This window comes from Berghia stephanieae, chromosome 4 (assembly GCF_034508935.2).
Source record: "Berghia stephanieae isolate SIO BIC M18660-M18661 chromosome 4, UCSD_Bste_1.3, whole genome shotgun sequence".
Classification (NCBI taxonomy): Eukaryota; Metazoa; Mollusca; class Gastropoda; order Nudibranchia; family Aeolidiidae; genus Berghia; species Berghia stephanieae.
In genome coordinates, this window is record NC_088363.1 from 35,891,850 (window position 1) to 35,916,443 (window position 24,594).

Sequence of the window (24,594 nt, forward strand, 5' to 3'; positions counted from 1 at the left end):
CACTAAAATGACCCAAATGTGTTGCAAGTGTCGAAAACTCTTAAAAACAAACAACAAACAAACAGCTGATTTACACTCAAAATTACAATTTTAATTTTAGTTTTTTTTTTTCAACTGTAGTCTAAGAGTTATAGTCTCATGGAACTTTAATCATGCCTGAACAATTCACAACAATTACTAAATACCCTCTTTTCTACTTGGACCATCTTCTCTGGGGGGTGACTCATTAGACAATTTTGAGGAGTTGAGAGGAGTGGAAGAAACTTGACACAAATCATACAAACAATAATCACTCGTGTGAAAGATGGGACAGTCTACTACCCGTTGAGTTACTGGGCCTCCAAATTCTACAAGTTTATATATATCCATTGACGTGACCTCTCTCAATTCTAACTCGTCGCATTTATCAATTCACGAAGCCAAAGAATGACATTTTTATTTTTGTTTTCTTTTTTTTTTTAATTTTTCTCTTTTTTTTTTTAATGTATGAATTATATTACAAAAGCATTACTTAAATCAAATCCAAAAAGTGTTCCATGTCAAAATAAACAATTTTAAAAAGCTGAGTTCAAAGTTTTTACCGCTAGATAGAGAGCAGACATGCATACAGTTGGCACATTCTTATATCGTTGATTTCACGTATCGTCATAAGCGACAACTTTCACATACTATCATAGCTAAAAAAAGCAATTATCGACCCAGTGCATATAATGAAGGATTTTACATACTTTTGTGCTAAGATCATGATTTATGCCAAAACGGCTAGTTTAATCTAGTTGTATCATTAAAGTGACTAAATTGTCACTGGCGATAGTACCAAAAAAAAATCAACGATATGTGTAGGTACCGCAAACGAATTTTCAAACTTGAAAATGGCAGTTGATTGTTAGTTATAATGATTAGTACAAGCCATTCGAAGAATTTTGATACCAAATACAAGGATGTATCTTGAATATTAAGGAAGTTATGACGATTCGAAATTTTTGAAATTCCGTCGTTTTTCGCCAATGGCCAGGAGACCAACTTTGGAACACCACAAACAAAAATGTATAACCTCCAGACACCCAAAACCTCTTGAGTACGAACCCAAGTATATAGAGAACAAACTCAATTTTTTTCAGGGGTGTGACACAAAAATAAAATTGTCGTTTATTCAATCAAAAAAATGGGAAAAAAGCCCAATTTCCCATGTTCTGCTGCGAACGGACATGAAAATCTTCAATTTTAGTCAAATTCAAAAATTTGTAAAAAAAACAACAAATAAAGCTACATTAACCAAATACATATCAAATTAAAGCTAAAGAAAAGATCTATTACAGCAAAGGGATATCAGAAGGGATGGACCCAACCAAATGTACTTTGTCATAATAAAAGTACACACATTCATCATCAATTACAAAAAATCATACATTTTGGAAAATTCATAAAAAATCAAAGAAATTGTTTAAAACCACTTATGTTTCCACACAAGCGAGGGATATCGTATATATTTCATGTAAATATTTAATAGATACAAATATATCTCCCTCCATTAGCTACTAAGCAATTGAAAATGACACCCTAATTTCAATATTATGCGAACGGACATGAAAATGAAACACAATCCGCTGTTTGAAAATAGTGAGTGATGGATCAAAAATTAGCAATTATCATTGGTATCACTAGATTGAACACTGGCAAAATGAGCAGTAAGCATTACAAAAAGATCATCCAAACTGCCTGACAACTTTAATTTAGTCTTTTGACATATCGCTTTCTGAAATCTAATTTCATTGCGAAATGCTTCTATAGCTTGTTTTTTGGAAGAAATCCCTGCACTTTCTTATAAAGAGTATTTACATTATCAACATTGGTGCATGGACCACCATGTTGTTTTTAAAACAGCAGTTAAATTAGATGTGATAGTGATTGATTTAACTTCTTTTTGGAGTTTCTTTTCTTGGTTTTCAACCATCTTCTCTTGCATTTGTATCTTTACTTTATCTTCCTCTTCTACTTTCCTTTTCTTTAAAACATGGAGCATATGATCTACTAAATTTGAAAAGATTATCTCTTTCATTAGATGTTTTACTTGCAATAAAATCAACACATCATTTCGCTTAGACATATGAATGCTAGAACGATTAAACAATGAACAATTTCTTCTTTTGTGGACATCAAAATCGAAGTCACCAAAGGCACTTTCACCAATCAAATTAGTCAATGGACAATGAGCTAACTTAGAAGAAATTTCAGCGGGCAATGCTGAACTAAATGAGCCATCTAAAAAGTCTGCTAACTGTCGTTTAGTTACAGCAACAAGTTCAGTACAAATGGTGGACAATGGCATTTCTCATAATACATAATTGATCTCATTACAATTTGATACAAAAACATTGATTGCTTGAACAGTAGGACTAGAAAGTCTAAATTCTTCACCAAACACACAGACAAAATCATCATCCATAAGGCAAGAAGGATCTTGGAAAAAAGCAAACATTTTCTGAACATACAAATAAAAATCATTATATTTCACTTTACTGCTTGTCAACAAAATCCAATATGGCCCAGTCACCTTAACATAAAGTAAAGCAATGACACATATCAAGCACATAATGGTGGGATCTGAAATGTCATAACTCAAACTGATCATTTTCTGATTAATGGTCTCTGGCAAAATGCTAGTTGAAAAAAAAACCTTAATGCTTGAGTGGTGAAAAATCAATGCTGCTGCAGCTGCATAAAAACAGTTAAATCGATTAGATTTGAATGATGGAATTAAAGAGCTGGGACAATGGGTCAACCAGTAAACCCGATAACCATTCTTCTGATCACCCCTGGGACCAAGCAAATCACATGCATGTTTGATTGTCCGTGATGTAGCAGTCATATCATCTGACTGGAACCTAGCAAACATTGACTCTCTATCCCTCCCAAGACCATCCCCATCACCCAATTGACATTCAATATTAGACAATGCAGTCTCACAAGCAGCACTCATACCTAAAAGGAAGTGAGCGTTACAATGCAAAAAGGAAATTTGAACACCTCGACCAAGTTTTTCATTTATATAATCATTCAATTTTGAATCATACAATTTCATACAAGAGGCCCTATCAGTCATTGTGCTAGTAACCTTTTCTAACAAATTATCTAAAACATCATGAGTGGAAATATCTGAATAAGAACTATACACATCAGATAATGTTTTGAACATATTGACTGTCAAATCCAGAAGACTATTGGCATCTTCACAAGCAATAGGACTAAAACCTAAATACAATGTTGTATCATTGTCTAGTGACACTTGATGGCCTACAATTTTCTGCTGGTCTCGTGATGTACCATCAGAATGAAGAGTAACATTAGAAGAGTTCAAGACGCCTTCAGCATTTTGTAAATGGCAAATAACATTAGCTTCTTCACAAATATTGTTACATGTTCTGGCACAAGGCAAATGATCAAAACTGTAATTAAACAGACATTTTGAAATAGTAGATATACAATGCTTAACATTGTCAGCAGACACCCCTACCCTTGACATCAAATCAATAACTGGCCGTGCTCCAGGCAGGAGGCCATTGTAAAGAGTAAATTCAATGCTGGGCATCGGGTTTCTTATCGCGCTGGCGGAATTGGGCGATACCAAGTAATCGTTGTTGAATTAGTTATTTTAAAAGAGAATTGAACGATCTTTCACATGGTGGTTTCGGTTTTTCTAATTTTGCATTTTAAACCCCTGAAAATCCCGTTTTTTGAATAAAGTTTGAAAAAAAAGTCACTTAAAATTTTATAACCATCGTGAATTTAGTATCAACAGATTCGTTAAGATTTACTTCATCGAATACTGCAATAACCAGCACGATTACGACCACGGCCCAAATTCGCCGAGCATTCAAACGCAGTATGTTGAAAAAACGCAAGATTTCACGAGGGGAAAACGTCAGATCGTCGTATTTTTCATCCGATATCTTTTCTTTATTAACCGAATCAGATAAAATCAAAAATAACACCATTGGAAAGGGCTTTTCTTGATCTTTTCACTGATACCATTCATTTTAAAAATGGTCGAAATGTAAATAAATTACAACAAGGTGAATTTATTGTGAAATCAACGAAAAACGCTCTCAATGCAGGTTATGCGGCAGTTTGCGGTACCTAATATGTGGCTGCGACTGCGCTTATCCTACCTACGTACTTCTTTATTCATCTAATTGAATAATAATTTTTTTATTACATTTTATGCCAGCAGCGGATCAGTTAACTGGGTGGATAAAGCATTGTAATGACATCAAGAGGATCTGGGTTCAAGCTCTACTATTGACGTGTCGATATTTAGCCGTTTAGCCCCAATTTCTAACCTTGCAGAACAGCCGGAGTGGGCTTATCTCTTTTCAATTTTTTTTTTTTAAAAAAAGAACATACAGATAAAATTACCCTTGTGATGGATAAAGAGAATTTTATTTTTGTGTATTTATTTTTATTTTGAAACATTGCATTTTTTTATTGTCAGAAGACACAAAAGCCGGGCGGAAAATCACTTGATTTCACAAACCCACTGGACTCCCTCCTACTCATAGGTACCCACTGAACATGTATTGCAATTTAGTGTAGAAATATAATTACAATAATGATAATAATAATATATATGTATCCATATAGCCCTTACAACTGTGATGCAAAATAACAGCAGGTTGTGTATTAATGTGACCTTATTATACAAAACAGTATTACAACAAAAATTATTATACAAGAAAGTCTACCAACGTCATTTTTTTGTTTCGTTTTTTAATTATGTTTCTTTTCATTCTTGATTTTTGACATCGTATAATATTATATTATATTAAAATTATATTATATTTGACAGAAAGAGTTGCTGTACAATAATGAGGATTTTCTATTTTTGTTTCTCAGTTTATAATTTGTATATATAGATAGTTATTGTAACTGTGCCCTTTCACACAAAGATACGTGTTCCTTACAGAGATGTAGTGCAATCTGTTATTTTTTTTTGTTATGTTATGGTCATCTTCACTCCTCACTTTAAGGTTCGAATTATTATAATTATTATTATTCATTTTTAATATTGTTATGATGTCATGCTTCAGATGCATCAATTTATGTTGTGCTGTTGTAAATGAAGACACAATCAAAACAATGGAATTTACTTGAATTTTAAACATTTTTATTGATATGCATTTATTTTTAGTATTATTGTTAATTCTAACCATCAACCGTGGTGAATTGGCATGGCGCTATACTTGAAGGTGAAAAGAAATGTCCCCATATCGTCTGTTGATTCCAATTAAAAACGGATACCTCTTTAATTAGTGATTTGTTAAAGAGGGAGAATTTAGTGAATGCTACATTTTAACATTCACTTTTCAAATATTCGTGAAATGCAAATTGACTCCTGTTGATGATGATAGTATTATTATTTTATTATTATTATTATTATTATTATTATTATTATTATTATTATTATTATTGCGGGTGGTTGGATGGGAGCATCACCCTTGAATCATATACCTATGATGTTCGCATGGGTGTACGATCCGATAGTGATGTCGCTTCTTCTTCTCTTTACTAGCGTATCCTGCTTCTTTGGTTTGTGATTGTATTTTTGACAGGGATATTTTTTTTCCTGTAAATCCTCTGCCTGTTTGTTCTTGGTTATTTATAATTTAGCTTATATCTTTAGGTTATGATTTTGATTGACATTTGTACTATTTTTGTTAGATTGCTTGTTTTTTTTGTTTCAGCGGTCTCTCATATAACCTCAATTGTGTTGGAAGAGACCTAAAGCAACAAACAAACAAAAAAAAAAAAAAAAATATTATTATTATTATTATTATTATTTTTAATTATTCAATCTATTGACCTCAAAATGATATTTTAAGTTATACATAATTGTACACATTATATGGATCTTATTGTTTTTGTTTTTTTTGTTTCTTTTTTAGTCTGCCATAGAATAATAACAATAAAAATGATAACAATGATAACGACGATGACGTCGAGGATACAAATACAAGCACAATGTAGATGTGTAAAGTTCTCTAGCATTCATTCATTACCTATCTCAAAATTATAAATCCCATGATGATAATATATATATATATATATATATATATATATATATATATATATATATATATATTATATATTATATTGAGAACCATGGAGAGCATGAACTGATGACTGATACTGATATCAATATTTGATAGGGTATGCGACTAGTTCCTGTTATTTATTACATGAAAATAAAATAATGAGGAGAAAGAAATACAACAGATTTTTTTTTTTAGCTTAACCCTTTTTTATTACAGACATCAGATCTTACAATTTTCACCAAGAGAGCAGTGACCACGTTGTAACGTGGACTTTATGGAATTCCGAATTGCATTGTTGATCCTGCTTTATTGGTGGATGTATTCTTGTGTGGGACAGCGTATTTTTTTCTTGTATTAAAATCGTGTACTTGTGCCTTGGTGGGACTTGATGGAGGTAACATACGACAATGCACATTTCATTGATGAATTATCTTTGGAATGTACTTCCATTCTCTTTTGAACTCGTGTCTCCTTTGTTGTGCGTTCAACAATTTCGCGGGTGGTTGGATGGGAGCATCACCCTTGAATCATATACCTATGATGTTCGCATGGGTGTACGATCCGATAGTGATGTCGTTTCTTCTTCTCTTTACTAGCCTATCCTGCTTCTTTGGTTTGTGATTGTATTTTTGACAGGGGATATTTTTTTTTCTGTAAATCTTCTGCCTGTTTGTTCTTGGTTATTTATAATTTAGCTTATGATATCTTTAGGTTATGATTTTGATTTACATTTGTACTATTTTTGTTAGATTGCTTGTTTTTTTGTTTCAGCGGTCTCTCATATAACCTCAATTGTGTTGGAAGAGACCTAAAGCAACAAACAAACAAACAAAAAAATCAACAATTTCTTTGTCACCATCTTCAGACCACCCAGCAACAGATAAAAATTGAAGTTACGCTATGGTTTTTAGATTTTGCTTAAGAAATTGGTGAAGTTAAGCTATAACTATGAAAAAAAAAAAAAAACAACCCAGAAAACAATACTGTTGTGTTTCTTTCCTCTTTCTGTTTTTATTATTTAACCTTATATTTATTACCAGAGCACATTTTATTTTCTTGTGTAGAAAATAGATTCTCAACCACAGAAAATAAATATAATAACTTACATACACTTAGATACTTGTTTTGAACATGTGAAGAATTAAATTTGAGTACTGTAATTATTATTATTATTATTATTATTATTATTCATGCACCTCTTGCCCTCACAGTGATGATTATGTACTAATAATATACTATACCATGAGAGGTCAATAAATCCAAACATTTACACATACAGATTTCTGCCTGGTCTTGAGGTTTTGTGGGGCTGGGTGGGGTTCCCGACCTCCCATGGTGGGCAGGGAGGTACTTGTGTCTTCTGTCCCCCTGTATCTGTTTTCCAATTGTTTTCTGTCTTTGTCTTGAAAGGAGATTGCTAAGTTTTGTCGTGACCCTGGCCGGAGTCCTTGGCTGGGAGAAAAACAGTTGATTTTTAATTTTTGTAAATAATCTCTCTGTTATGTTTTGTTATTTTTCCTTATTTTCGCTTATGATTTGTTAACATCCGAGTGCATTACTCTTAGTGGGATCTTGTGCTGGTGACTGGGTGAAACATTTATGTAATCTCAAACTAAGAACACTGATAGTGTGTCCTTGGAATCTACACCTGTTCACTATTTGAACCACTCCCATAGTGGGCAGGGGGTACATACTGTGTCTTCTATCCCCTTATATCTGTTTTCCAACATGTTTTCTGTCTTTGTCTTGGAATGAGATTAATTGGTTTTGTCCTGGCCCTGGCTGGGAGGGAAACAGTCAAATGCATAGTTATTGTTTTGGGAGATGGTATTTTTTTTCCTTGTAAATGGCAACTTTGTTTTAATATTTTATTGGCACTTGAAAGAATTGAAAGTGTCACAAACGCCTTAAGGTATGTCAGACATCATTCTAGTCAAATGGCAGATTGTTGTACCGCAAAGTTCATTTATCTTGCTTAGATGACTTTGAAATCACAAGCCTGGAGAATATTACAACGAAGATATAATAAGTGACCGAAGTGACATTGTTATAACACATTTTACTATCACTATACGACCGTCATCAATGTAGACTGACTAATGAAAAAGTCAAACCAAGGGATGTAACTCATCAGGAAATGTTGAGTAAGCATTTACTGAATTAAATCCCTTGGTCACGTTAGAAAAAAAATCTGATCTGATAGGTTATGTACCCCTTTTTTGTTGCAGTAAAGCAAGTTATCTCCCTGAAATCCCACCATTCACATAATGGCCAAGGGACGCAACTCGTCAGAAAATTAGTATTTACTGAATTACTTCCCTTGCCCCTTACTACCAATCAAGATTTTCCGAGAGTAAATAAAACGCTGTAAATATTATTCAGCCGTTGAATTGACTTAAATTATGCCTGTCCATTTCTGATGATACCTATAATAAGCTCAGTATCAATGTCGTCAGTACCGGTTAAGGTAAGTATAGACGATATTTGGTCCTTTTTAAATATTTTTATTTCCGGTGGACTGAATACACAGCTGGTGGACTCACAGTTCCCACAAAAAAAAAATGTTTAAAAAAACCTCATCAATAGAATGGACAAAGTATTATAAAAAAATCGTAACAAGAAATATTATATATATATATATATATATATATATATATATATATATATAATAATATATATTATATAATATATAATATATATATAATATATATATATATATATACATATAATATATATATATATATATATATATATATATATATATATATATATATATATATATATATAACATATTTTCCTCTAATTTTCTTTAATTTAAGCAATAACGAAAATACATATACGAAAAAACAAAACAAAACAAACAAAAAAACCCAAAGAAATAGAATGGACAAAATAAAATAAAAAAGAATCTTATGGTGGCTTGAAACAACGGCATCTGTTTTGTTTGCTTTTAAGGGGTTTTCGGCGCTTGCAACACATTAAGGTCATATCTGCGCCAGTAAAAAGGAAGAAATTGGGATAGTAAAAAGTTCTAGAATTACAATTAAAGTACACAAGAAAATGTAAGACAAAGGGGAATTGGTTCAAATAGGAAACAGGTGTAGATTCCAAGAGCACACTTTCAAAGTACTCATCAGTTTGAGATCACCTAAAAGGTTCACCCAGACACCAGCACAAGATCCCACTAAGACTAAGAGGAATACACTCAGATGATTACAAATCATATGTTAAAAATAAAAAATAACAATACATTGTATACATCCGACTGTTTCCCTCCCAGCCAAGGACTCCGGCCAGGACAAAACCAAGTAATCTCATTCCAAGACAAAGACAGAAAGCAAATGAAAAACATGTTCAGGGGGACAGAAGACACAGCAAGTACCTCCCTGCCCACTATGGGAGGTCGGAACCCCACCCAGACAACGGCATCTAAAGCATTAGAAATCAAACCAAGTGTTACCAGATAAGTTGGCCTGGGATTTTAATTGTTTTGCTTTCTTAATGGAATACTTTAGGAAGTGACGAATAAGTGCGAAGAGGTCTTTGTCTGCACGGATGTTCGTCAGTGCTGATCAATGGTGGGCGGTGGTAGACTAAAGAGAGGTTGTCTGTGGCACCTGTTCAATACTGACCAATAAGACACCAGGACCTATTGGTCAGTACTGACCCCCAGGCGCCTGTTCGTCAGTACTGACCCGCAGGTGCTAGCGCCTGGGGTCAGTACCAACCAATAGCCCTAGCCAAAAAAAAAAGTGATGATAGGTGTTGCCTGTTAGGCGATGTTACAATTTTTGTCGGACAGAAAGAACACTTAACAGCCAAGTACTCATTTTACACCCAAGTACAGCCTTTTCCAAGGATTCAACTATGTACCGAGTGAGACTTGACTTGAACCCAGGACCTTCCAATCTAAAAGCAAGTGTCATACCACAAGAGTGGTAATAGAAATACAGTGCAACCCCGATGTAACGACATCCGTTATAGCGACATTCCCTGTATAACGACATGGTACTCAGGTCCCATTTTATTTTACTATATATCATTAGTAATAAAAACCCCTCTATAGCGACGTACATTTCAGCAAAACCCCTGTATAACGACATTTCTGGTCCGACAAACCTTGAAGGTGTTTGTCTACCATGAAATTGTTCGTAACTATTACAAGTGGTATCTTCCATTCTATGTATGTTGTCTACTCGTAATAAGCCCAGAGCTAGTTCTTATTGTAGCCAATGACAACGCTTCTTTTTCAGCCAATCAATAGTCACATTTGTACAAAACCGCAGCCAATCAGAAGGCTCACCTTTCACCCAATGAATGCCTGTGGCAGGTCAACACTGGACTGTTTATAAATCCTTTGTCCACTCTCCATTCATTGCCGGTCCCAAGCCCGGATAAACTAGAGATAAAATGAAAAAGTATACATTCACTACACAAGACCCAAAACACCTCCTGATATACACACAGAGGAAACCTCTCTGTAACGACATCCCTCTATAATGACACGTTTTCCCGGTCCCGACGATGTCGTTATATCGAAGTTGCACTGTAGTAGTATTGACATCTCCAGAGATAAAGGCCCAGTAGATGAAAATGGGGGGATGGGGGTATTGGTTGTGTTGATGTCAGCAATGGTTTAATCTTGTGAGTTATAATGTCAGAACACCCCAGACTTGATCAGAGGAGTATCACAACATCAGTGGGGAAACAAAATGACCACCATGGGATATTACAATGGTCAGACTGTATGTTGACTGGTGCCGTGGATTTTCAAAATGGTAGCCCCCAGATGAAGCCTCGTCATTTTGTGCTGTTTCCCTCTCAACCAGGACAAAACCAAGTAATCTCATTCCAAGACAAAGACAGAAAGCAAAGTACCTCCCTGCCCACTAGGGGAGGTACGGAACCCCACCCGGTATGATTAACTCAAAGAATCAAGAAAGAAAAAATCAACCGAGTGCCTCATCCATGGAAAAGGACTAGCCTTGGTTAGACAAGACACCTTATTCCATGACAAAAGCCACAGAGGGTCATTCGCCCCACCATCAACCACACATTTTTCCCAAGAGCCTACCACTGGTATATAATTCCAGCACAAGTCATAAAGAATCAAGACCATGATGTGATAGTAAAAATATTTTACAGCTAATTTCCAGATTCAGTCAACACCTGGATGAAACCAAATGGTCTCAACCCAGAACAAGGGTACATTAGTAGGAAGACCCTTGGCCACTCCACCCCAACTTTCAAGTGTATAGTAAAATCAAGGAAGTAAAAATGTCTCATAATGACTCTTTGTTTTGTATCTATTATGAGTCATTTTTACTCCCTTAATTTTACTATACATTAAATTGACTCATTTAGACACCTGTAGATCTTGGCATTACTACACAACTTTCAAGTTTATGTCGAAAGATTGTAATTAAGTCTGTAGCGACGTGTCTGTCTCTAATAAGAGAAAGGAGGTTATTCAAAGAGCCAAATTTAGCAGCATATGGCCTTAATACTGATCGAGGCAATCTAAAAGCCTCTCCAGATAGAATAGGATACAAGGTATGAATAAATCCAAATGCAATATAATTTTAAAATTATATTATAGAAACGCATAAATGCCCCCCAGACAGGACCCTAGCAAATCCAGTCTACAGCCCCCCCCCCCCCCCCCCCCCCCCCCAACGGGACAAAAACAAACATCACCAAAAAGAAAAAGAAAAGGACAAACTCTGATCTCTTTTTTTTAAAAACTTTTTATTGATTTTTTTACTTATATTTAATTTACTTATGCATCCTCCATCTAATCACATGACATCCATCTCAAGCCTGCAAGGGAGAAAAAAAAAGAATGAAATATCTGTGTTTGTGTTTTTAAGTGATTTACGGACAGCGCTTGCAACACAAAAAGGTCATATCAGCACCGGTAAAAAGGAAGAAAATGGGGTGGTAAAAAGTTTTAGAATTACAATCAAAGTACCCAAGAAAAGGAAACGGATGTAGATTCCAAGCGCACATTATCAGCGTACTTAGAGATTACCTATTACCTAAAGTCTCACCCAGACACCAGCACAAGATGTCCCTAAGAGGAATATGCTCAAATGTTTACAAATCATATGTTAAAAAAACTGCATAACAGTGAGGTGATTTACAAGGGAAAAAATACCATCTCCCAAAACTATACATCGGACTGTTTCCCCTCTCACCTAGGGTGTCCCACCAAGACCAGGACAAAACCAAAACCTTGTCACACCCATTCTTAACACAGACTATAACACATCGGTGACACCATGTCTCAGATATGACATGGAATATAAACACTGGTTCTTAGGGTTGCTCGAGTGATCAAACTACTACAGACTTGAAACAGCTATCTACGGCTCCTAAGTCCACACAAGGAGGATGACATTGAATGATTCTACTTCTCTATTTGACTGTTTTCAGTCTTTGATTGAAGTAAGAGACAACCAAGCCTATAACTTTTCCCATGTGCTTCAGTATGCAAAAAAAAAAATATTAAAAAAACATTAAGGATAATCAAATGTGACAAATTATACGAGTTGCTGAAATGTTATTGGCATAACACCCCTACTATAACAACACAAAAGAAAAATTAAAATCAAAATCGACCTCCTGGATGGAAAAGAAACATAGGGTATAAACAGGGTTGCCAATTCAGGAGGTAAACAATTTCAGAACATTTAAGCAAACACAGAGACTGACCCCATTCTGAGTGCTGAACTCCAGTAAAAAGACATGTACCTACTGTTTTCCCCCCGTTAAGCAGGTGTATGCCTTATGACATACTGAATTCCGTAAATATAAGGAAAATTGGCAACCTTGTATAAATAAAATGGTGCTTCAAAGCAAAATGACCAGAGCTATCATCTCTGTGAAATAAAACAGATGGGAGCAAATCTACTACAACATTGAACAGACCCAGCTACCGATTCACCAACAGGTGGACAGAGGAGTAAAATAAATAAAATAGTAAATTAAAAAAAATTTAATTAAATAAAATCAAATGCCCCTTTGTATGTGAGCCAGGTATTAAAATCATAATGAGTTACCAAGACCCTCTTCGTGTTCCAAGAATTGATTAACGGTTTTCTATCCAGCCCTTTAAACAAGAAAAAGACATGGGACTTTAGAATTGGGTACTAGGTCTTCAATAGGAAACAAACGTGCTGTGTAAAAAAAAAAAACTGGCTCCAATCTCATCGGAAGTGTTAACCACTCTTCAGGAGGACTGGATACATGCCTTGTGTATTTGAACATCTGATGTCAGAGTGATGGCATCTTATTCTCTACACTAAATCTATACTGGTCATCAATAAAGATCATCCAATCCCGCAATCCTAAGAATCTGCTACTGAAATAGTTTTACCATCTTATGACTTAATATATAACCTATTCATTGTCAGTCTCTATAGGACTGGTGAGGCCATAACTTCTCTGCCCTATTACGGAAATGAAATCTGCCAAAGTCGAATCATCTTACCATGGCCTGTGGCTGTCCAATAGGGGGAATTGGGGCAGCGTCTACTGGTTTAACTCCCTTGGCTTCACTGTATGGGTGAGGGGGGACAACCTCCTCTTTGGGCTCAATGATGCTGATGTGGTCAGGGAGAGGGTTGCGCGGTCCAAGTTTGCCAGTGGGATCCCATGGCAACATAATCTTTACCTTGATTCCCAACACACCTGAAAGATGAGATGAGAAACAAATGTACAAATTTGCAATGAAAATCAAACCAAAATTTTAATGGACTGCTTTAAAGGGATTTATGACGCTTGCAACACATGTAATGTAAGGTATATCAGCTTCAATAAAAAAGGGGAAAAACAGGACAGTAGAAAGTTCAGAATATCAAAAAAGTACCCAAGAAAAAGGAAAGGGGATGCAGATTCCAAGAGCACACTATCAATGTACTTAGTGTGAGATCAGCTAAATGTCTCATCCTGACACAAGCACAGGTCCCCACTAAGAGGAACACTCTCAAATGTTTACAAACCATATATATGTAAAACAAAAATAATACAGAGTATAACAGAGAGATGATTTACAAGATAAAAATTATCTACTCCCAAAACTCTCATTATAGATTTGACTGCTTCCCTTCCAGCCAGGACAAAATCAAGTAATCTCATTCCACAAACAAAGACAGAAAGCATGTTGGAAAACAGACATAGGAGGATAGAAAACACAGTAAGTGCCTCCCTGCCCACTATGGGAGGTCAGGAACCTCACCCAGACAACAGAGAGCTGCCGACGCTGCAAGATCTATCGACCATAGCAGTGGAAGGGATTCATCAACAGCAGAAGTAGCACATCTACTCATGCTTATGGTCAAAAGAAGAGAAAAGTAGACAAAGAAGAAAAAAGAAATACATTTCAAATAGAAGTGTACTGCTTGGACTCTTCTTTTCTTGACTATAATTTTAAAAATTAAGATTAAATGTTAATGCGCCAAATCTCTCTCAGAACCAATTATCTTCAATATAATCAAGATTTATGCTTGTCTTCGATAATCATCATGGAAAAATTTGACGACTTTAAAAAAATACATCTAATAAAAATATAAAAATTCCAGGACTAAGCTAAATATCACATACATCAGTCTTCTTGAATAAAAATAAATTTCTATGATGTCAAATTCCTCTCAGACACAACTCTCTTCAATTTTATTAAGATTTATGCTTGTCTGAAAAACATCATCACGGAAAAATTTGACAGTTTGATTAAAACCAAATGATGTTTTTGTGTCAACTCAATTGGCCGATGAAGAATTGAACGGGGCCTGAGTATTTTTTTTAAATCTCAAAAACTATCAGCCCAGGACACAAATTTCAATTTATACGAACAAGCTTTGAAAACAAATTTATATCTAATCACTTTCTTGTTTTAAATTGACATTGAAATTAAGCACCAGGAGTATCATGGATGAGGACACTTGTGCAGTCCATTATTTCTATTATCACTATATATTATGAATATTACAGAAATCAAATGACTGAAAAAATAAAATAAATAAATAAAAACAAAAAAAATCTTACAAACTGACTAAAAATAAGATTATGGTGGTGGTATTATATTGCTGAAAATTTACTTTACCGCGAGAAAGAAGAAGAAAAAAAAATCGGGTCCATCTACTGTCAATTGCTATAAACCAGAATAGGTTATTGTAACTTCATTTAGCACTACAAAAATTGTCAAACTTCTCTCAGACACAACCATCTTCAATGACATTAAGATTTATGCTTGTCTTCAGAATATTCATCACTGAAAAATTTGACAATGATACAGATTACATTTCAAACCTATCATGTGAGGGTTTTTTTTCTCTCCTTGTGCATTATTATCATTATCATTGTAAACAAAAAAATATAAATTAAAAAAAATTAAATTCAAAATCCAAAATCATAAATGACCAAGACCAAAAAACAACAGTACCTTGTCTGAGCAATACGTGTCTGACTGCTGTGTCAACGTATTCTCTGGCTGGGTTACCAGTGTGGATCATGAGACCATCAATGAACTTCATAGCTTTGGCCCTCTGTCCTCTTAATTTGCCAGACACAATGACCTCGCAACCCTTGGCACCAGACTCCATGATGAATCTCAAGACACCATAGCATGCCCTGTGGATATTCATGGAAATGAGAAATTCAGGGGCTACGACAAAATGATATGTTAATTAGATTAAACTTTTAAATACATATTTCATATAATCCAAACAATTTATAGCCATGGGTGTAATATGTAATTAAAAATTCAGACCATCATCCCTTCAAAAGAAGCATTGCATACTGTAGTACATGTCTATCTGCTTAGATCATGTTGGTTTATCACGGTTTATTCTCCAATATACAAAGACAGATGTAATGCATTAGGAAATAGCGATTGCTTCAATAATCTTATGAGTGATGAAATTGAATAAGAATTCAACAAATATTTCACTGCTAAGTTTTAAAAAATGAAGCTGCTTTTCAAACCATGAGATCAATTGAACTAAATGAAACAGTAAGTAAGATTGAAACAATATAGTAGGTAAGATCAGATATATAACATTTTTTTTTCAATGGAGGCTGAATTACAACCAGCTAGCATTCATGTAAGATGGACACAGGCACCAATCTCAAAACGAATTCGAGCTGTACTGTAATAAAATGCCATATAAGTACCTCACAAAATTCTTTATAAAACAGAATTCCCATTTTATGTTCAATAAAAATAGTGTTTGATAACGAAACTGATGAAATTACCTTCTCACAGCCAGTCCTCCGATCAGCTTGTATCTCAAGGACTCGCACTGAGCAATAGCACAGAGACCACGGGTGGCAACCTTCTCAGCATAGAGCTAGAAAATGAAATAAAAAGAAAAGATTTTAAGTTCTTTTAGTAGGCACTTAAATGAAAATTCAGCCTTCAAATGACAGTATAAAATCTGGTTTACTATGATGCAGTATACCATCCCAATGATAAAACCGTTTGAATTTTGTCATTCATTTATTTATACCTTAAAAACACCCCAAAAATTACTATAGGAATCAGCCAGAAACTGGGCACCAGCTGACTGAAAAAACCAGAGGGGATTCCCCTGAACCACTGTGCACAGCCGTTTATTACACTAGAAATCTTTCACTTTAGTTTACTACCGCCTCACCCCCAATGGGAACGACCCACCGTCGATGACGGGGAGACCACCGTGTGGTTACGTCATAACAGATATCCAGAACGTGAGAACTGGCCTATATTTATCCCTGCCGGTAGAATGCACCGCTTGGATTTCATTGTCAGTCAGGCTATAGGACAAATTTCGTAAAATCGTTCATTTTTACACTGCAATTGCTGACCATACACTTCTATATTTTTCTATTTTATATGGATATAACGGCCACATTTTCATCTTCAAGACGCAATTATTTTCATTGATATCAAGAAACAGTGAGTATACTTTATTCTTTCTTGAAAAATGTATATTTTTCTATTTAAAATTAACCTGAAAAATATTTTTAATTGTTTAAAAAATTCAAATTGATGTCATCTGAGTTTTGTTACCCTAACACATGGTAGTAAATATAAGAGTAATAATCTACTTTTAATATAGCATTTATTTCACCGATTTGTAATGACAGGTTTCTGCACAACGAATGTGTAAACACGCGTCTAATTCTTTGTTGGCTAACAAAATAGTCCCGTATTCAGACAAACTCCAGAGACATAAGAACACGAGCCAGAATCCAATGGTGATGATAACGTTGTTGTTTTATGGTGATGATAATGTTGATGATGATAGCGCAGTAATAGTAGTAATCGTAGTAGTAGTAGTAGTATATACACACACACACGAGAGAGAGAGAGAGAGAGAGAGAGAGAGAGAGAGAGAGAGAGAGAGAGAGAGAGAGAGAGAGAGAGAGAGAGAGCGTGTGTATAAAACTCATATACGCACATTTTTAGCATGGAACGATTTTTATTGCATTGAACTTTGAACCTATAACTTTCACACCGATTTGCCATTCCACCTTCACGATTCGCACCTTCCCTCGATATTCTTCTACATCGCCCGTTGATACAGTCAACGGGCGTGAGAAAAGAGGGTAGATAGATATATTATGACATCAAAAAGCGATGTAATCAAAGGTGGCGGATGATTGTGTAACCTCAAAAGCCCGGTGGACTGCGCTACAAGGCCGAACATTCGAGGGGATATGTGATTTGAGTGGGAGGGGCTTATTTGACTTTGCCGATGACCGACTGGTGGACAATTGAAATTATAATTGTCCTTTTTCAGCAGCCAATTGGAAATTGGTAATTGTAAACATCTGATTGGCACTCCATGGATAGAAAGCAGTTTGGATGTAAAATTTACAAATTTTCAAATTTACTCCACCTCTCCAGAAATGATGATTTATCTGGAGAGGTGGAGTAAATTTGAAATGAATTGAAAGTAATTTGGGCATTGTCTGGGTGTCAAGTAAGACTCTCGCAGACCGGTGATAAATCAATTTTTTGGCCGCAAATGCTACAGTAAACTTCTTTCTCTATCTTATTTTTGCTAAAAATATTTCAGAGTTGGTATATAGGCAGATTCCATTTTGAATAACGGGTATTTAGAACTATAATTTAAAGGAAAATTATTACGTTATTATTACTAGCAGGCATCTAGGCGATCACTATCGTATTATTACTAACAATCAATAATATTATTATAACCATGGGTGAAAGTTACTCAATGATATTAATCCTGCAAAGGCAGGTGCTCAGAAAAAAAAATCCTGCAACTACCAATAAGAGGAAAAAACAGAAGTGCGGTTAATTATATAAATGACGTTTTTTTTTCATTTTCGAATTCCGGCCAGACAAAAAAAAAACAAACGACGAGACCTCTTTTTCAAAAATAAAAATCCGGCCATGCCGGATTTTTCCGGCGAACTTTCACCCATGATTATAACTCTTATTATTACAATTCTTCTTCTTCTTATTTATTATCATCATCATCATCATCACCATCATTATCAATAATAACTAATGATATTTTTTTCTTTACTCAGATGAATGGTCATACTGAAAACAAGCAAATGGACTCTGCCGAATAAGCTGTGAAAGGGCTCAAATGAGATATGTGGTTAAAAAACATTTCATGCAAACTGCTCCAGAATTAGCAAGTGAAGTTCCACCGGTGAAAAAAAAGAAAACAGAACGTTGGTTGATTAATTAGATGCTGTTTCTGTGTAATGTAACAATCAGCTGTTCCTTAAAATAATCGTGAGGTTTTACGTATGTTAATAAAAAGTATAAAAATATGTTAAGATCTATACAAAGTTCAGAGGAATACTTATAACTTATTTTTACCTATGATTGTCAATTTATTTAAAAATAACAGTTCTTTTTGATTATTTGATCATTAATCTCCCCCCCCCTTCCCGTCCTTTTCAATGCGTTTATCACGATTTTTTATTGTCAAAAAATGGATATTATTTATTTTTTACTATTATTATCATTATTATTATTGTTATTAATAATAATAATATTGTTATTATTACAGTGGTGATCAAAAGTAAGATAAATACACTGATATTTATGATTATTACTAGTATTAGTATTACATCGATATCACGTGTTTCAACTGATTCACAATGATCATTTCTGTTATCCACGATGCTTCGGTTGTTCAATAAGCAGACCATTTTCAACAAATTTCCATTTTAAATAGTATTAGCTATCTGGTCGGCGTCCTTTTTTTTTTTTTTTTGTCGCAGCACTGGAGAGAGATAGAGAGAGAGAGAGAGAGAGAGAGAGAGAGAGAGAGAGAGAGAGAGAGAGAGAGAGAGAGAAAGTGTGTGTGTGTGTGTGTGTGTTGGTGTACATAAAACTAATTTATGCAACGTTTTACCACGAAATAATATTCATTTTACCACCTCAGTTTGATCTCTCATCAGTTCTCTCTGACAATTGAACTTTGAACCTATAACTTTAACACAGCTACGTCATTCCATCTTCACGATTCGCACCTCATCGCGATATTCTTTTATGTTGACTCGTGGTACAGTCAACGGGGTTGAGAGAAGAAGATAGATATTGAGTGCCATCATCAAAAGCGATGTGATCAAAGCTGGCGAATGGTTGTGTAACATCAAAGACCAGTGACTGGTCTACAAGGCCTATCATTTTCGTGGGTATGTGTGTGATTTGAGTAGGAGGAGCTTTCTTGACTTTGCTGATGACTGACTGGTGGACAATTGAAATTAGAATTGTCCTTATTCAGCAGCCAATTGGAAATGGGCAATTGTAAAAAGCTGGTTGGACGCTCCATGGAAAGAAAGCAGCTTGAGGGACATGGAAGGAAATTGCCGGAGAGCGTGGAGTGGGGAGGAGTAAATTATATTGAATGAACTGATAGTAATTTGGGGCGTTGGGAAGTTAAATAAAACTCTCGGAGGAGGTGAGTCAATTCTTTGGCCGCAAATGATTCAGTAAAATTCTTTTTTCTTTCTTTCTATTTTTAATTCCTTTCTGTCAGGGGGACATATAGGCGAATTCCATTTTTTTTCGGGCATTTCGAAAGCTATTTTAAAGAGAAATTATTGCGTTTTTCCAAAATTAGCAGGCGTTTAGGTGATAACCACTATATTATTTTCATGAAAATGATCATTATCATAATCATCATCATCATCATCATTATTATTATTATTATATAGTTTAGATCTATAAAAACGTCAAAGGAATGCATATTACATATCTTTTCCTAAGAATTGTCAATTGCCATTACTAAAACCAGTTCGTTTTGATCATTTGATCAACAAACCCCTACAATTCGGTGATCACGCATTTTTTTTATTGCTGTACAGGTGAGCGGATATCTCAACAATGCTTCATTACAAAACGACTTTGATTATATATTTCTACTCTGTGAATATTGATGATTATTGCAGTATTTCTCATTTATTTGTATAAACTCAGATAACTATGTAATTTTTGATTATATCGTTTGAAGTAATTAAAATTTCTGACCCATTTTTATGGTTATTTCCTATAAAATCTAATCCCAAATGATCTACTAAAATTATATCAAATAAAAGTATGTAAATCACTAATTATGACTCTAAAATATCTTATTGCAACATCTAATAGCATCTCTACTACGCTACTTTGAACTTGAGAAAAAAATCATCAAAATAGGAAAAATTGCTCAGTCTCCTTTTCGGCACAGGCCGTGACTCGCCATCTGTTATGAACTAGCGTCCAGCAAAATTTACCTGTCGAACTAAAGTGAAAGCAGTAAACGACTGTGTGTGACATCACGAGGCTAGGAGCCAATGAGCAACGCTGACCATGGCGTTACTTTGGTAGATTTTGAAATGATCGTGATTTTATGGAATGCTCAAAGGGTATCAGGAAAGCAGTTTTGATAGTTGAAAATGTTATCATTGGAAAGGAAAGTGGTTTAATTTTATCATGAACGATGATACACGACTTGATTTTCTTGCCCACAAAAATTAAGCTATCTTCCCATTACAATATCTTCTAATGAATTTAAGGGGGAGACGGTAATTGTACCAAATGATAGAGCGTTCAATGCCCTTTATTTTGGTGTTTAATTAATCAAACTCTGTAAACAAACACCAGAGATATCTCAATTTAACCAAGTCATGGTTTTAGCCTCCAGCTCACAAACGATAACTAGCAGTCACAGAGGTGAATGGGAGAACTGTGACACAGATTTAGCCATCATTTAAGTGCCTACTTTAAGCCTATAAAGGGACTTTCAGTTAGTTGCAATGGCCAATAAATATTACTATTTAAGATAAGTTTCATTTTTTATAAGCGGTGTGATTTTTCTTAACTGATAAACCTCCATGAGTCTTTGCGTCACCTGACTCAATCTGGAAGATTCTCCATAAACACATATAATTAGCCATCGGAAAATTGAAGCTCGAGCTCTGGTTAAAATTGAATAACACAAATTCATCAATCACTGTTGCGCCAGTGACCAACCATATTCTCTCTGACTCTTTGTGCTTAAGTCTGACTTCAAAAAGTTGTCAGCTTATCAGAGGAAGTCACAATTTGAGGGTTTTTTGTGTGTTTGTACCTAATGGAAAAATCATAACTTTCAACAAGTAAGTGTCATTCATATTACACGTTTTAGAGAGACTATCTATTAGGTACTTTGGTAAAAAATTCAAATTGGATTGAGCTCAATGAAACCTATATCATTTTTTTAAAGTGCTTTTCAACACGATTCTAATGATACCAAAATTGTGAAAATCAGATAAGCAGTAAAAAAGTTATATGAGTTTAAAGGCTGAAAAATGGTCTACTATTTGTCTTTGTTATTTACTGACGGACTTTGTGACCTGAAAATTGTTGCATTTCCGGTAGTAACCACCATTTGGATTTCAAAACTGGTCTAAAATGGCCGCTAAGATTTGAGTAAGGATTTTACTGGAACGAATTTCATGGATGCGGTATACAACTTTGCCCTGAATTTAATTTTATAAAAAAGTTAAGATGTTAAATAAACGTGCCAGCATGAAATTTTGATTTACCAAGTTCTAATCTTTTAATTATCCAAAGCTAAATTATACCCTATTTTATCCACAATCAAAAGTTATACTAAATTGTCATTGATTTTAAAATAAACTACACCAAACGATAGAGTAATTTCTCCTGAAGAAAATAAGACATCAATCATTAAAATCCATCCATAAACAAAAAATCTATGGAACTTTTTCTGAGACCCGTCACTCAAAAGTCCAAAAAATCGGGTCACAGCCACTAGGCCATTTATCGGCTCCCTGCTGGAGGGCCAAATGGACGTTTACCAAAGTACCTATATCTATGTTTAACTTTTGAAAATTTTTTACATAATATGGCTGGTTCAGTTGACCGAAAATAACCTACCTCAACTGTGCCTTCGGGGAAGTTGAACCTTTTCTGCACAAGAGATGTCAACTCTCTGATACGACGACCTTTCTCTCCCAGGACATTTTGTGTACGAGTGGCAAGGATGATGATTTCAGTACGGTTAGGAGTGACCCGAACCTCTACACCACTGTAGCCGTCTTCAGCCAATTCACGAGTCAAGAAATTGTTAAGTTCAGCCTTGAACAAGCCATCGTTGATGAACTGGAAAAAAAAAAAGAGGAAAAATCAAAATGAGCTGAAACAATCCTTTCTTGTTTAACTTAGAAGTTATTACTATTACTATTACTACTACTACTACTACAACAGACAAAATTAATAAGGCAAGGTAGCTAACCAACATGCTAAGCTGACCAGACAACTGTCAGATTCAGGTTAGAGGTTGCTGAAACATCAGTTCATTTTTTATTTGGCCACAGCTGACTTGGATTTGATTTGTGAGACTGTGGTGATGTGGTGAGGGTGGAAATTCACTCATTCCCTGCATTCAAATTCCATTTCCATATTCACTTTTTGACATCATCAATTAGTCAATTGTCAATTATACTTTAATTTACATTTACACATCACTACAATTGAAGGCAAAAAGTAAAGATCTGAGCAAAGAGGTATACAATATACTTGGTTAATACTTGAAAGCATTACCACATTGAGCAGAAAAACATTTTTTTTTCACTGCAAGATATGAATTTTGAGTATCGAAAGTAGAAAGTTGTAGAGACAGTCAGGTAAAGACTATAAATATCCTAAATCATCGCTATCCCCAACCAACTGTACGTGCCAAACACAAAATAATATAATAGTATGATCATTTAACTTTCATTTGAAAGACATATTAAATCTTTATTCTATTATAAAAGCAAGTTTTAATTAAAATTACCTTCCTCTTTATCGCGGCGTCTCGGCTCGCCATGATTGAAACTCTTCAAAAAGGATATAAACAATGACTCCTCCGTAGACTTTGAGATAATAAAAAAGAATGACTTCCGACTTCCGATGTAAGCCTCTGTTATGTGCTGAAGTGCTGAAAAACGAAATACTCGCTCGCTATCTCTCCCCCTCTCTCTCTCTCTCTCTCTCTCTCTCTCTCTCTCTCTCTCTCTCTCTCTCTCTCTCTCTCTCTCTCTCTCTCTCTCTCTCTCTCTCTCTCTCTCTCTCATAAGGACGTTCTATCATATTCCCATTCCTCCGTCTCCCATTTCCCTTTCCTCATATCCTCTTCATCCTCCGTTCTTCTTCTTCTTCTTCTTCTTCTTCTTCTTCTTCTTCTTCTTCTTCTTCTTCTTCTTCTTCTTCTTCTTCTTCTTCTTCTTCTTCTTCTTCTTCTTCTTCTTCTTCTTCTACTACTACTACTACTACTACTACTACTACTACTACTACTACTACTACTACTACTACTACTACTACTACTACAACTATTATTATTATTGTTTATTATTATTATTATTATTATTATTATTATTATTATTATTATTATTATTATTATTATTATTATTATTATTATTATATTATTATTATCGGGACGTATGTGTAGGTATATATATATATATATATATATATATATATATATATATATATATATATATTATGTGTGTATGTAGTAAGTTATGTGGTGTGTGTGTGTGTGCGCGCGCGCGCGCGTCTTGTGCTATCAAAGAGACGTAAACTCAAAATATCCTCTTGTCTCCAACGTTGCCTTTGGCCATTGGCCATAAATGGCCTATTACCAGTAGGTGTATGTGTCCACCGTAATAATATGTCTTTGTTTCTCAGCGGTTCCCACGATGTCTATTCTTGTAACGAAATCGTGGGATTTGAACAACTAAGTCCAGAAGAGACAAAACTATTTGTTAAAAGTGTCTCAACCTAGGCGCACTTCACCTAATGATAATAATAATAATATTAATAATAATAATAATAATAATAATAATAATAATAATAATAATAATAATAATAATAATAAAAGAAGAAGAAGAAAGAAGAAATAATAATAATAATAATAATAATAATAATAATAATAATAATAATAATAATAATAATTAATAATAAATAATAATAATAATAATAATAATAATAATAATAATA

General features: G+C 34.5%; 1 protein-coding gene across 1 annotated transcript; it reads right to left on the reverse strand.

Annotated features, from left to right (window-relative positions):
* Positions 1-11,823: 11,823 nt before the first annotated feature.
* LOC144970482 (small ribosomal subunit protein uS3-like) lies at positions 11,824-23,496 on the reverse strand. Its single transcript, XM_078910176.1, has 6 exons — positions 23,390-23,496; positions 22,489-22,713; positions 16,347-16,441; positions 15,535-15,722; positions 13,585-13,784; positions 11,824-11,912 (listed from the first exon to the last, which is right to left on the reverse strand). The coding sequence occupies exons 1-6, from the start codon at positions 23,420-23,422 to the stop codon at positions 11,907-11,909; spliced, it is 747 nt and encodes a 248-aa protein (XP_078766302.1). The 5' UTR covers positions 23,423-23,496; the 3' UTR covers positions 11,824-11,906.
* Between the last annotated feature and the right edge of the window lie 1,098 nt (positions 23,497-24,594).